This window comes from Scyliorhinus canicula, chromosome 12, assembly GCF_902713615.1.
Source record: "Scyliorhinus canicula chromosome 12, sScyCan1.1, whole genome shotgun sequence".
Lineage (NCBI taxonomy): Eukaryota > Metazoa > Chordata > Chondrichthyes > Carcharhiniformes > Scyliorhinidae > Scyliorhinus > Scyliorhinus canicula.
In genome coordinates, this window is record NC_052157.1 from 15,803,837 (window position 1) to 15,817,620 (window position 13,784).

The following is a 13,784-nucleotide window of genomic DNA, read 5'->3' on the forward strand; positions in this document are numbered from 1 at the left end:
AGAGGGAAACGCCCGCTGTGGAGACTGGATGTGGGGTTGCTAGCGGACGAGGTGGTCTGTGGGCGGGTTAACAAGTCCATCCAGAACTACCTGGAAACAAATGATACGGGGGAGGTCTCTGCAGCGACGGTCTGGGAAGCTTTGAAGGCAGTAGTCAGAGGGGAATTAATCTCGATACGGGCCCACAGAGAAAAGGTGGAACGGGCTGAGAGGGACAGATTAGTGGAGGAGATACTCCAGGTGGACAGGAGAAATGCGGAGGCCCCGGACGCGGAGCTACTGAGGGAGCGGCGGAGGTTACAGGTGGAGTTTGGGCTGTTGAGCACTGGGAAAGCAGTGGAACAGTTGAGGAAGGCAAGGGGGCGATCTATGAGTACGGGGAAAAGGCAAGCAGAATGTTGGAACACCAACTCAGGAAAAGAAAGGCAGCCAGGGAGATAGGTAAAGTAAAGAGTAGAGGCGGGAATACTGTCCTTGAAATCCAACCAGATGCAGAAATAGTCAGCCTCGTATTTATGAGTATCCTGGAATTCAAAGTTTCAGCACAGTCATTCAACCCATGGTGGGTTTGTGAGGAGGAGCTTCATTAATCACTTATTGTTACGAGTAGGCTTCAATGAAGTTACTGTGAAAAACTCCTAGTCGCCACATTCCAGCGCCTGTTCGGGGAGGCTGGTACGGCAATTGAGCCCACGCTGCTGGCCTTGTTCTGCATTACAAACCAGTTGTTTAGCCCACTGTGCTAAACCAGCCCCTTCACATTGGAACATCCTCGCCTAATCACATTCCCCTTTTCCAAATCCTTTGCTATATTTCTCGGAAGTGCCCATTAGCTTAACTCCAACCTCAGAATAAATTAGCAGTGTGACATTTTTCCATTTCCTACTTCAGACATCCTATGCCCTCTCCAAGTGAGAAAATTCATGATGATGTCCAGTTGCAGCTATTGGGAACAAAAACAGAAAATGCTGGACAATCTCAGCAAGTCTGACAGCATCTATGGAGATGGAAGGGAATTAATGTTTTGAGTCTGGATGATTGGGTTAGTCATCCTGGTTTAGCACAGTGAACATAGAACATACAGTGAAGAAATGAAAATGAAAGGAGGACATTCGGTCCATCAAGTCTGCACCGACCCACTTAAGCCCTCACTTCCACCCTATCCCCGTAACACAATAACCCCTCCTAACCTTTTTTGGTCACTAAGGGAAATTTAGCATGGCCAATCCACCTAACCTGCACGTCTTTGGACTGTGGGAGGAAACCGGAGCACCCGGAGGAAACCCACGCAGACATGGGGAGAACGTGCAGACTCTGCACAGATAGTGACCCGGCGGGGAATTGAGCCTGGGACCCTGGCGCTGTGAAGCCACTTGTGCTACCGTGCTGCCCACTGCTACAGTGGGCTAAACAGCTGGCTTGTAATGCAGAACAAGGCCAGCAGCACGGTTCAATTCCCTATCGGCCTCTCCGAACAGGCGGCGGAATGTGGCGACTAGGAGTTTTTCACAGTAACTTCATTGAAGCCTACTTGTGACAATAAGCGATTATTATTATTATGACTCTTTGTCAAAGCCGGAGTGAACTGGAAACAGGTGAGATTTATAATGTTGTGGGTGGGGGGGGGGGGGGGGGGGGGGGGGGGGGGAGCGATAGGTGGCACTGAGGATCCGGGTTCGATCCTGGGCCCTGGTCACTGTCCATGTGGAGTTTGCACATTCTCCCTGTGTCTGTGTGGGTCTCACCCCCACAAACCAAATATATGGAGGTTAGGTGGATTGGGCATGTTAACTTGACCCTTAATTGGGAAAAAAAAGAATTGGGTACGCCAAATTTATTTTTTAAAAGCACAACTTGGAACAGGGAACAGGTGGCCCTCGTGGGGTGGGGTGGGGGAGGGGAGACAATGGTGAGGGGAAAAATGGATTGATGGAAGAAATGAAAATAAACTGATAGTAATAAAAATGGAGTGAAGGTGGAGGAGAGAACTCACAGTCTGAAGTTATTGAATTTAATGTTAAGTCCAGCAGGTTGTAATGTGCCTAATCGGAAAATGGGGTGTTATTCCTCCAGTTTGTGTCGGGCTTCACTGGAACATTGCAACAGGCCAAGGATGGACATGTGGGTGTGGGAGCAGGACGGTGAGTTGATATGGCAGCGACAGGAAAGTCCTGTTCCTGCTTGCGGACGGACCGAAGATGTTTTGCAAAGCAGTCACCCAGTCTGCGTTTAGCCTCTCCAAAGTAGAGTAACCACATTGGGAGCAGCGAATGCAACAGACCTGACAGACCCAACAGCGCTGCCTCACTCGAAAAGTGTGCTCAGGCCTTTGCGATTGGAAGGGAAGGTGCCATTGAAGAAGAGAAAGGTGTTGGGAGTGATGGAGGAATGGAGCAGGGCATCCCGAAGAGATCAGTCCCTGTGGAATGCTGACAGGGAAGCGAGGGGGAGAAGTGTTTGGGATCCAGCATCCGCAATAATTTGCTTTTATCTGCGTGCATCAATTGGAAGCTGAGTTGTAACTTTAACTTGCTCTCAGGAGTGGGAGATATCCAGACAGACCTTGGACGCAATTCTCCAATAATGGGGCTATGTCCCCACTCCAATAATGGGGCTATGTCCCCACGCCAGCGCCAAAATGCAAGTATTTCATTCTAGACTTTCCTTAAGAAAGTCCGGAGTGATTCCCCAACCTGCAGGGGGCTAGCAGGGCCCCAGAGTGCTTCTCGCAGCTCTGGCTGCGGATACGGGACCCTACACTTCTGGGCAGGAGTCTGCGCATGTGCTCGCCGGCGGCCTGAGGTGGCTGCGCCGTGCAGATTGGCAGACTCGGACCGTGGAGCAGCACAAAAAATATAGGCCCCCTCGAGATCGTGCGCGCCCGCGAATCAATGCCGCCCGATCCCCCCCCCCCCCCCATCTGTGAGGCCCCCGCCCCGTGAAGGACCCCCTGCCCCCCACCAGGGCACTTGCGGATTGAGCCCGCAGCCGCCACTGGCCGTTCCCGACAGGCAAAACATGGTGAGAACCACGCCATCGGGAACTCGGCCATTTGTCCCCGGAGAATCGCCGCAGGAGCCTCTGTCAATGGCCCCCTACCTGCGCCGCATAGACCGCGCATGCGCAATGCGCGCCGCTGCTCCGGGGACCAGAGAATCGCAGGAGCGGCGGCACGCCGGACATCGGCGTCAACGCCCATTCTCCGCCCCCACGCCGACCACGATTTTCGCCGTGGAATCCCGCGCCATGCTTATTGAGCAAGTAGTAATGGGCCTTTGGTAGCAATTGTTTAGCAATGAAGTGTTTCCCTCAGGCTCCAAAATTACCCTGGACCAAGTCCCAGAGATGAAAGGACAATGTTCTGATTCATCAAGTAACCCAATCCCAATTTGTACTTACCACGCACTGAAACGATTCAATGTCTGAATTTTGTTTTAGGTTTCGTGCTTATCTTCTTAATCCCAAACTTGAATTCTCTTTAATGTTTATAATTGGCCACAATGGCTGTTCTCTTGTTTGAAGCTCTCCAGCAGTCCAGTTTCGACCAGAGATTGGAGTGAATCCATCATCTCTTCATGTGGTCTGGACAGTGGTATGAATCAACCGAATGCTGAGCGACAAGATCAAACAGAGTCGCTTTTGGCCACCTTCACTTTACAATATATTTAAGGGCCCTGGTTTGTGTAAGCATTAGAAACTGTTTCATGTCTATTCCATGTTGAATTACAGATCTGAAATTAAAAGTGTTTGATGCTTTTCTGGCATAGTTAAACCATTCACTGCACTGTGGAATATTTACCCATCCTCTCCTAAAACAAACTGCACTCCTCCTGCAAAAGAGCCTTTATTTGGTTTGGTCAGTGAGGCAGATCTCTAGGTGCAGGAGTTTTGAAGTGTGTGTCCTACCCCCCCCCCCCCCCCCAGCCCATGAACCCAGATATTGACAGATTTACCTTAACTCCCAGCTGAACACCTCGTGCTGTAATAATGAAACTCACTGTTAAACAGTATACTTCAATGTTTAACAATAACTTCCAAGTAAGGTCAAACTTTTGCTGTTGACAAATACAGCAGAAATTGAAACATTCCTTGCTCCCAGAGCTGATTTGTTGGGGAAATGAGAGGGGGGGTTGGGGGAAGGTGTACACATTATTGTCTCGTTTATCTTGAAGAACTTACATTCTTTCTGACGTGCAGTTCTATAAAGTACTTTGTTAGCTATGAAGCATGAGTTGGGAACATCCTGTGGTCAGGCACTATAAGGCCTTTATCGTTTAAAATACTTCTGCTCATCACGTTGTTGATGAATCAAGATTGTGTGTGCAATATGCTTCAGAGGTTCAGCGACCTATATGCAGGACATTGAAGATCAGAAGTGAAGGGAAATCTAAAAGTGTGGGCCTATCAAAGGAATCAGCATTACTGGTGCAATACAGAGTTTCAGTACAAAGACCAAGAAAGCTAGAAAACATTTGTTTTAATCCTTTTAATTATTTGCACCAATATTTTTTTTTAATCCAGCAGGATTAGTTCTTACCTAAATCAGAGATTACAGTACATGGTGGAGTGTACTACAGTACTTTAGAACATGAGTCATGCAAATTGTCAGATGTTCAGCTCAAGAAAGGTTAATCCAAAAAGGACGTCCTCATTTCAAAGGCCTTAAAAGCTTCTATAGGACCCCATTCTGTAGGCACAGGATATAGCAGTCAAGCATGCTGCATTTGATTAATAAATTCAGCTTCATCGAGTTTTTGTTGGACTTTTCTTTGTTGGTGAAAGGGGTTCGCTGAAAAGATGCCTCGTTTTCTGGATGGACTAGGCCCGCTACTATTTACAATCATAAAGGCCAAGAAACATAGGCCGTGGAAAAAAAAACCTTGCCTTACCCATTCAGTAACTTCATCAGAACACACAAACATTGGAATTGGATATGTAGTTGAAAAGGAAGAATTTGCCGGGCTATGGGGAAGGACCATGGATGTGGATCTAATTGACTAGCTCTTTTGAGGAGCCAGCATGGGCATGATAGGCTGAGTGGCCTTTCTCTGTGCTGTACAATTCAACAGTACCATAATCCCCATGAGGATAACGGGGAAACCAGCATTAATCTCCCAGTTGGACTCATGGAGTACGAACTCACCGGATAGGAGGCAGAGACCACCTAACTGGGGCTCGTTATGTATTGTTGAGATAAAAGTCGGCCCAAAGCAGTGGCTGGACAGATTAGCCCTCCCAACAGGGATTGCACTGGGAGCGAGATGCTGCTTCATGCAGACCTTTGTACGTAGTTAAAATAAATTGAATGTTCAAGCTCCACCTGCTTCCTCAAGTTACTAAAAACAACTTCATTTAAAATCCTACTTCAGTCACGTTCAAGCTTTGATCCAAAGGAACAAACCATTGCAAAGCGTTCGCTATTCTAGAAATTCCCCAAAGCTCCCTTGCTGATGCATTTGCACACTCAGTTGTTCATGATTCACTTGTTTTCCTAGGTAGTTTTCAGGGACTGATGTTTGTATTGGTAAACATTAGAAATAAGATATAGTTTCAAGTGTGTTTGATGTAATGTTTCTGAGCCTCGAAGGGTAAAACCTAGATTAAGATTCATGCTGGACAGATGTTTGTATGTGTGGGGTTGGTTCAGCTCCACATGCTGTATTCTATTGTGCTAAGAGAGGGCTGCGGTGTGATGAGTAAATAAGCCTGCAGTGGTTGCTTAGCAACTGGGCCTTTGTAAGTTACAGAAGCTTTTCAGTTTTAGTTCAGCTAATTTAACTTCAGTTGGAGATAGGTAGTGAGAGAGAAGGCAGCTCTCATAGCTCTGCTTGAAGCAGTTGGTTTTGGAAGGTTAAAGAAGGAACATCTCTCAGCTTTGCTAGATGAAAAGCCGTACCATGTGTAATGATTAAAAAAATAGATGCCAGAAACCTAAAGTCCAGCTAATTATGAAAACTACAGAAATGAAGAGAAATAGCCAAGAATTCTGGAGTTAAGTGAACAGACACCAAGGTATGGTTCAGAAGAATTCAAGGAAGAGTAAACAAAGTGTTCTGAATTAAAGAGGCAATTGCAGTAACTTGATTTAAAGTGGGACAGCAGACTTCAGAGGTAGATCAAACATTTGATGCAATTTTAATACAGTCGAGAGTTAAAGCAATTGTGGACAGTTTTCACAACAGTCAAGATAAAGAAATCCTAAAGGGTTTGGTGTAAATTCCTGGACTGTATTCATTGTTAAAAGTGGAATGGAAGCTTTGTGCCATTTGGAAGACCTGGGGTGGAATTCTCCACCCTGTCGCACCAGTTTTTTGGTGTGGTGTGCTCCCGCCGGCAGGGGGATTCTCTGTCCCGACAGCCGGCCAATGGGTTGTCCCATTGTGGGAAGCCCCACGACGTCGGCAAATCCCCAGGTGTGGGTGTGCTGCCAGTGCAATGGGCACTCCCGGCAGCGGATAATCCAGCCTCTGGTCTATATTTCGGAATGCAAATCGCTAAGGGAAAGCGTAATTATTATGATAGAAGATTTCAAAGCGTGTTTTTGGGAGCATTCACATGGTAATCATTAGGGGGGGTGGGGAAAGATTCTGAGGAGACAGCCACAAAAATTCTCTTGGGGTTTAGAGTGGAGAATGTATTCGGCCACAGTCATCTTGTGTGCTTAAAAGAGACTTTGTAATAATGAGACCATTGTGGATTAAGATATACTTTGTAATCCATGTTAATCCAAAACCTGGGAGTAGTTGTCAAGCTAAGGGGAGAAGGAGGGTAGTGAACGTGTATTGTATCATAATCCAACTTTTTCATGTTTAATAAATGTTTTTTCCGCGTTGTTAGAACAAATTGGTGTTCCTCCATGTTTTATTTAATAACTTAAAAGTTAGGTTCTTTCGAGCCAGAGTTCCATTCTGGGATCTTCCCGTCCAGTTACAACATCAACGGTGATCGTAACATTCCCAACACCTGATTCCATCTCTGTTGCCAACTCCACACTGCCCCCATTACCCACACCCCCAGCCATGCATACTAACTTAGAACGCAAGGGGGGAAAAAGCTTGAAGGAAGACATTTGGCCCATCAATCCCACTCTTCCTGCAGCCCTTATTTTGGACCTCCCAAATAATCACCGTCTACAATCCATGAGCCATCTGCTCTAGCACAGCCTCACAGGCCATGTACAATCAAACCTGTCATTCCCTCTATCCATCTACTTTCCTGATAAACAATTCTGTATTCCCCAAAGATAATCAAGAAAACATCCAGAGGTTCAAAACTCTCCTCACCCCTTTACTATTCAGCCTGGGCTTTCTGCAATTAATATTCAGCGATCTCTCTGTCCCAGCTGAGACCATTACCCCATGGAGCATTTGATGAGTAGATGATCAGGTGGCATTAATGTAATTTAGAAGCTCCTTGGGACGGTCCCAGGTAAGAATTGTAGAGACCTTGTGGTGTATCAGGTCAAGGACTTTTCAACTTTCCCATTGCCAGCTACTGGGATACACTGTACTCACATTGTCTCAATATCACACTACTCTACAAATTGTGTGTTCCTAATGTTTTACACGTACTTGATATTATGAAATGGAAACGTTCTGTGGAAAATGGTAAATGTCTTGCCAATGAATTAATGAGTTAAAAATTCTCAGCTCCCAAACTACCCTACAGCCAACCAATATCAAATTGATATTTAAAAGGTGCAGGAACTAGTGACCCAAGTTAATAAGTAAGTCAATAAATACCTAAAGGTCACCTGTAAGAACTGCACCTTGTTTAACTAGGGTTTTCCTGCAGGCACATGCGTACGTCTTTGCATGTTAAAAGTTAGGCGTATCATTTTACAGTCAATTTCTGAATGGACAACCTTTGCAACTTTAATAATGCACGGCTCATTCACAAATCCTCCTCCTGTGGCATACTGGTTGTTTTCGGGTGAGCGTTGCAGACACAAAGTGATCTTACTGCCACTGCATTCTCCAGTTCCCTCTCTGAACAGAGCTGAACTGCACACTGGCTATTGAGTAACCAGTGCGCATGACCTGAAGGAAAATCTGCAAACAAGCAGGCAGGTTGCAGATGCAAGCGAGCAAAAGAAAAAGTCACCTCCAGGTGTCTCCTGTAAATGGTGTCTCATTTCTCTGCATTCATTAAAATGGTGTATGATTAGAAACTGGCCTCTTCATTAATCCTGCTTTTTAATTTAGTCGAACGTTGTGCCTTTGTAAATTACAACAGCTGCAAACGTGCTTGGCATTTCCTGCTCTTTGTTCTGATTTTGTGAGAGAGGCAGAGATACTGGAACTTGCCAACCCCTACTGAGCACCATTTCGCAACATAGGGACAGGAGGAGACCATTCAGCTCCTCGAACCTATTCCACCATTCTATTAGATCAAAGCTGATCTATATCTTGATCATATCGAACAACGTGCCTTGGATATGTTGCCCGAATACCCTTGCCGAGCAAAAATCTATTGATCTCAGTTCTGAAATTTTGAACTGAAACTCAGCCTCAAGACATTCCAGATTTCTGCTCCACTTTGTTCTTGTCTTTAGTCTCAGGGTGTCACTGAAATACACTGATATCACATGCCTTCCCCCAAACATTCAATCCAGTCTGACCCGAGGCGGATTTGATCATCGCTGCACAGCCCAGTCACTGACAGATGTGGCTTCCCGCGAGAGGCACAGTTTCTTACAAAGCCATTGCGCCGATCGTAATCCCTGGTCAATTCACTGTACAGTAAAAGAGATCCACTTATTTAGCCCAGTGTCCTGCACATAAACTGAATCCCAAAGCAACAAGGATTACTAACACTGAAGGGCCTTCGTTGAGGAGTTAATGGGGGTAAAATTGACGTGGGCCAGATCAAATCAGTGCCTGTTTCCGCAGTTCTCCCGATTTCTTTTGGAAATGGAATACAAAACGAAAACCAGGATGGATGTACAACAGGCAACCGATCCAAGATCGTCTACTTTGCATTGTTGTTAAGAGCTAAAATTACCTCAGATCGGTTGAAATCTCTATCAGAGATGTCACCCCATAATCCAAATCTTAAAAAAATATGTTTTAATATCTCATCAATGATGCGGTATAGTGCAAGATCCTTTCCCTGTCTCATTGGAGAGTGCGCAGGCTAAGGTGGCAGCAGATTTTTATTTATTAATCCATTGGAGTCACAAACCCATTTTTCTCTTAAGTGCCAGAATCCTGATTGCTTACAGGACTCTCAGGAATGCTGGGCCGAGCAATGCCTGAGATTCCCCCACACGCTGAACTCCGAACTCCAATCACACTGATCCATCCATTCTAGTCCCCACAGGACTAGAACCACTGACTGTTTCACTTTTATTGGGTTCTTTCGCTCACTGTGTGGAAGCTGAGATAGCCCTGCTTCCCAATAACGTTCCCTCGCATTCCTTTGCCAGTGAACAGGAGAAAGGAAAGGAAACAGCAGGAATTTCCATTAATGTCCCGTGGCAAGCTGAGAATGGAGGTTCAGACACACACGGAGACTAGCAAATCATCCAGGGCCACAGGTCAAAGGGAAGGCACACTACAACATTATGGGATGCTTTAAAACATGGTCACTTGGGTCTCTGTTGATGAAAAGTTATCATAAAATGAAGCTGGCGTTCCAGTGTGTATAAACAGGTACAATGCAATGATGCAGATCAGCGCGCACGACATACTGAATGTTCCCCTATCGCATGCAAGAAGCAAAGTGTCTATTCCTGACATCCCAGGAGCTCCACGCGGAGTGTGATCCGCTCGCGCCAGGTCTGAGGCAAGATCCGAATAAACTGTGCGTCGATTGGGGGATCGAATATGTTTTTCTTGTGGCTGTAGTTGTCATAGTTTCCCTGGAAAACCTGCAATAGTGGTTTCAAGAAACAAAGAAAATGTTACTCTTTCTGCTGATTACAAACGTTTTAGTCCCAGATATACTCTCTTCCCCTCCCTCCGCCACCCAACTCTTTTCTCCTCAATAGCTGGGGCATCACTCCATACGGTGCCTCACTTGGTTAACCATTCCTCAAGTGTGATCTTAGACAGTGAGTTCTGGTAGACTATTAAATGATCGAGGCATTGCAGCCAGGCCTAAGAAAGATGTTCATACAAACATTTTCCAGCAGGGGTCAGTGGTGTGACAACAGGAGTGGGGAAATCTCTTGCATTTTCCCTCCTTAGCCCATTTTCTCGTCCTTAGCCCAACTGGCTGAGGTGAAATGCATTGGCTCCCAGAGCACCCCCTGTCTAGCTCAATATAAATTGAGGCAGCAGAGAGGGGTGAGGGTCCATCAAGGCAGATGCATCTCAGAAGGAAGACAGGTACCGTTGACCTGGGCCGGGATCAAGGTATTTTGGCAGGTAAAATGTTAGGGGCCAACGGGAAGAAGGAGACTGATACAAAGCCTTCTCGTTCCACTGTGAGAACGAAAGGAACTAGCATCACCAGTTTCCATCTCCAGCTTTCACATGGTGGCCCCAAAAAGCAACAGTAATTAGAGCTGAGAGAAGGGAAATCCGCTGGCTTCCTGTCCCACCGCCCTAACACCACCACCTCCCACTCCATAGGTAGGGAAGGAGTGTCTTCTACGGGTGGGAGTGGGGGAAATGGAAATCACTCTCAGGGGTGAAAGGTAATGCATTTTGGAAGGTCTAATACAGGTAGGGAATATATAGTGAATGGTAGAACCCTCAAGAGTATTGAAAGTCAGAGAGATCTAGGTGTACAGGTCCACAGGTCAATGAAAGGGACAACACAGGTGGAGAAGGTAGTCAAGAAGACAGACGGCATGCTTGCCTTCATTGGCCGGGGCATTGAGTATAAAAATTGGCACGTCATGTTGCAGTTGTATAAAACCTTAGTTAGGCCACACTTGGAGTATAGTGTTCAATTCTGGTCGCCACACTACCAGAAGGAGGTGGATGCCTTAGAGAGGATACAGAAGAGATTTACCAGGATGTTGCCTGGTACGGAGGGCATTAGCTATGAGGAGCGGTTGAATAAACTTGGCTTGTTCTCACTGGAACGATGGAGGTTGAGGAACGACCTGATAGACGTCTACAAAATTATGAGGGGCATAGACAGAGTGGATGGTCAGAAACCTTTTCCCAGGGTAGAGGGGTCAATTACTAGGGGGCATAGGTTTAAGGTGCGAGGGGCAAGGTTTAGAGGAGATGTACGAGGCAAGTTTTTTTAAACAGAGGGTAGTGGGTGCCTGGAACTCGCTGCCGGAGGAGGTGGTGGAAGCAGGGACGATAATGGCGTTTAAGGGGCATCTTGACAAATACATGAATAGGATGGAAATAGAGGGATACAGACCCCGGAAGTGTAGAAGATTTGAGTTTAGACAGGCAGCATGGTCGGCGCAGGCTTGGAGGGCCGAAGGGCCTGTTCCTGTGCTGTACTTTTCTTTGTCATTTGTTCTTTGTTAGCTACACAGCCTGAAATATTTTGACATTTACTTGCCCCCAAGATCGGCTGAAGGACAAATTCTTCCTCCCCCCCCCCCCCCCCCCCCCCAAATCAGGAGCTCAAAATGGCCGAGCCAGACCTGAATCATTTTCAGTCAAAGAGTGCCCCAACCCAAATTCTTAACAAGCACACTTACATTAACCTTTGCTCAACCGCCTCTAACAGGGCTGATTAAATCTTGGCAGGAAAAAGGCTTGCATTTGCATCATCTCTCAGAAATATCTCAAAGTATTTCCCATTATGCTAAAGTGCAGTGCTGTGACATAGAGGAGCACAGTAGCCATTCTGTGCACAGCAAGATTCCAACATCTATTTTCGAAGGTGTCAGACGAGGAACAAATGTTGGCCGGGACTCCAGGAAACCCCCCCCCCCCCCAGGCAGGCAACCTTTGAGGCCCTCAATTTTCCACTTTTAAAAACATTGTACCATCCACCTGTACCATTGAGTCCATCTGCTAATTCTTCTGTACCTTCCGGACCGGCAACTCAGAGAATGTGTCCCAGACATGGAGTGGGGCTTTAACCCATGATCTCTCATGAGATGGAATTGCCAATACCGAGAATAAAGCTCAATACATCGTTTGACCTTCTCTTGAATCTCTTGGGCTCCTTAGCACCATAACAGCATAGCACCTCTTTTTTTTTTTACCTTGTCTGTCCTTGTGATGCCGTCTTGGTAAATAGACCACGACTCTCTGTCATCGCTGTAAGCAATTTTAAAGGATTCCACATATTGAGCTACGCCAAAATCTTTGGCTCCTTGGGTGATGATGCCAGTGACTTTCTTAGGCATCAAGAGGTCAATCTAAAGACAACAGATTAACATTGCAGAGGGAGAGTCAAATTGGTTAAAACAATGAAAGGACATTAACCCAATCGAGCTGAATCCTTCAAACAGACCGTGCGCCAATTGCAAATTTGTGGACTCTCTGAGCACATTCCATCTTTCCCTCCAGTCTGACTGCCAGTACTTTGCTGCTTCTGAAGTTGGTAGCTGCCCCTCGCTGTTTGAGTAGTTAAAACCCTCTCACAACTCACCCAAGTTGCAATTCTTCCGGTACGAGTCTAAGCATCGGACCTTGATTCACGTAAGTCACGGGCAAGGGAAATGTATCAATCAAAGCTGCCCTTGTCCACCTCAAACTATTGTGGGAAGTGAACAGTCACAAAGTGCCAATTCGATACAGTTTAGGGAAATATCTCATTGGCAACCTTATGGAAAAACTCAATAAAAATGATCCAATGTTATAATCTATGCTACTCAAATCCATTCGTTGGGGACTTCCAGCGGTGACGTGTAGGTGGAGGTCGCACGTTGGGTGGCTCGTGCTAGAGCTTCGGTGTTTTGACCCTTTTCACTTAAGTTTGGGGGGAAACTACATGAACGGTCTCCAGTAAAGTTGTGGTAATCAGAGGATGTTGAAAATCCAATGGATGAAAAGGAGAGAGCGCTAGTCTGCCTGAGAACTCGTGTTCGGTGTGGAGCGCTGCCGAAGTCAAAGGTGAATGATCCACCAAGACTCTGATAGTCTGTTTTACAGCTATCAGATGAAGGAGGTCTTGAGATGAGCCAAGCAGAATAGGGAGGTGAGGTGGGAGGGCAGTGGTATTCGTACATACCAGGACATCACGGTGGAGCTGGCAAGGTGACAGACAGCCATTAACAGGGTAAAAGCGGCAATTTACAAGAGTAATGTGCGGTTCAGGGTGGTGTACCCAGTGAATTTGAGAGTCACGCATAACTCCAGAAACTAAGGATGGCACGGTGGCACAGTGCTGCCTCACAGTGCCCAGGACCCGGGTTCGATCTTGGCCCCAGGTCACTGTCCATGCAACGTTTGCACATTCTCCCCGTGTCTGAGTGGGTCTCACCCCCACAACCCAAAGATGTGCAGGGTAGGAGTGACGAAGCTCAATTGCCCCTTAATTGGAATTTTTAAAAATAATTTTTAAAATAAATAAAAAAATAACTCCAGGCACTATTACTTTGAGATGGCTAAGGCATTCGTGAGGGTTGAACAGTTTGGAGTTTGTTTTCCTATGTTGTGGTTGGGAGGGGATGGTGAGATAATTTGTTGGAGGTGTTTCTTTCCCCTTTTGTTTGGGGTTTCTCATGTCTGACTGGTTTAGAAAGGTTGGGTGTGGTGGGTTTCTCTGGTGGATTTTGTACTAGGTGGGGGAAGGGGGTTTGACAGAGGCCATCTCGCTAACAAACTTAAATTGGCTGGTGAACGGGAGCAAGGTGGGGGAAGGGACTGCGGCCTGTGTGGACAGATTTCGAAGGGCCTGGGAGGTGTGAATGG

General features: G+C 46.4%; 1 protein-coding gene across 4 annotated transcripts in view; it reads right to left on the reverse strand.

Moving 5' to 3' along the window:
* Positions 1-4,471: 4,471 nt before the first annotated feature.
* Positions 4,472-13,784, reverse strand: part of LOC119975227 (EGF-like repeat and discoidin I-like domain-containing protein 3) — a 119,629-nt gene continuing 110,316 nt past the window's right edge. For all 4 annotated transcript variants that reach the window (XM_038814861.1, XM_038814860.1, XM_038814859.1 and 1 more), the window contains 2 exons: positions 12,131-12,286; positions 4,472-9,871 (listed from right to left, as the gene is read on the reverse strand). In XM_038814861.1, coding sequence (XP_038670789.1) covers positions 9,728-9,871; positions 12,131-12,286 — 300 coding nt within the window. In that variant the 3' untranslated portion in view covers positions 4,472-9,727. The remainder of the gene's footprint in view (positions 9,872-12,130; positions 12,287-13,784) is intronic.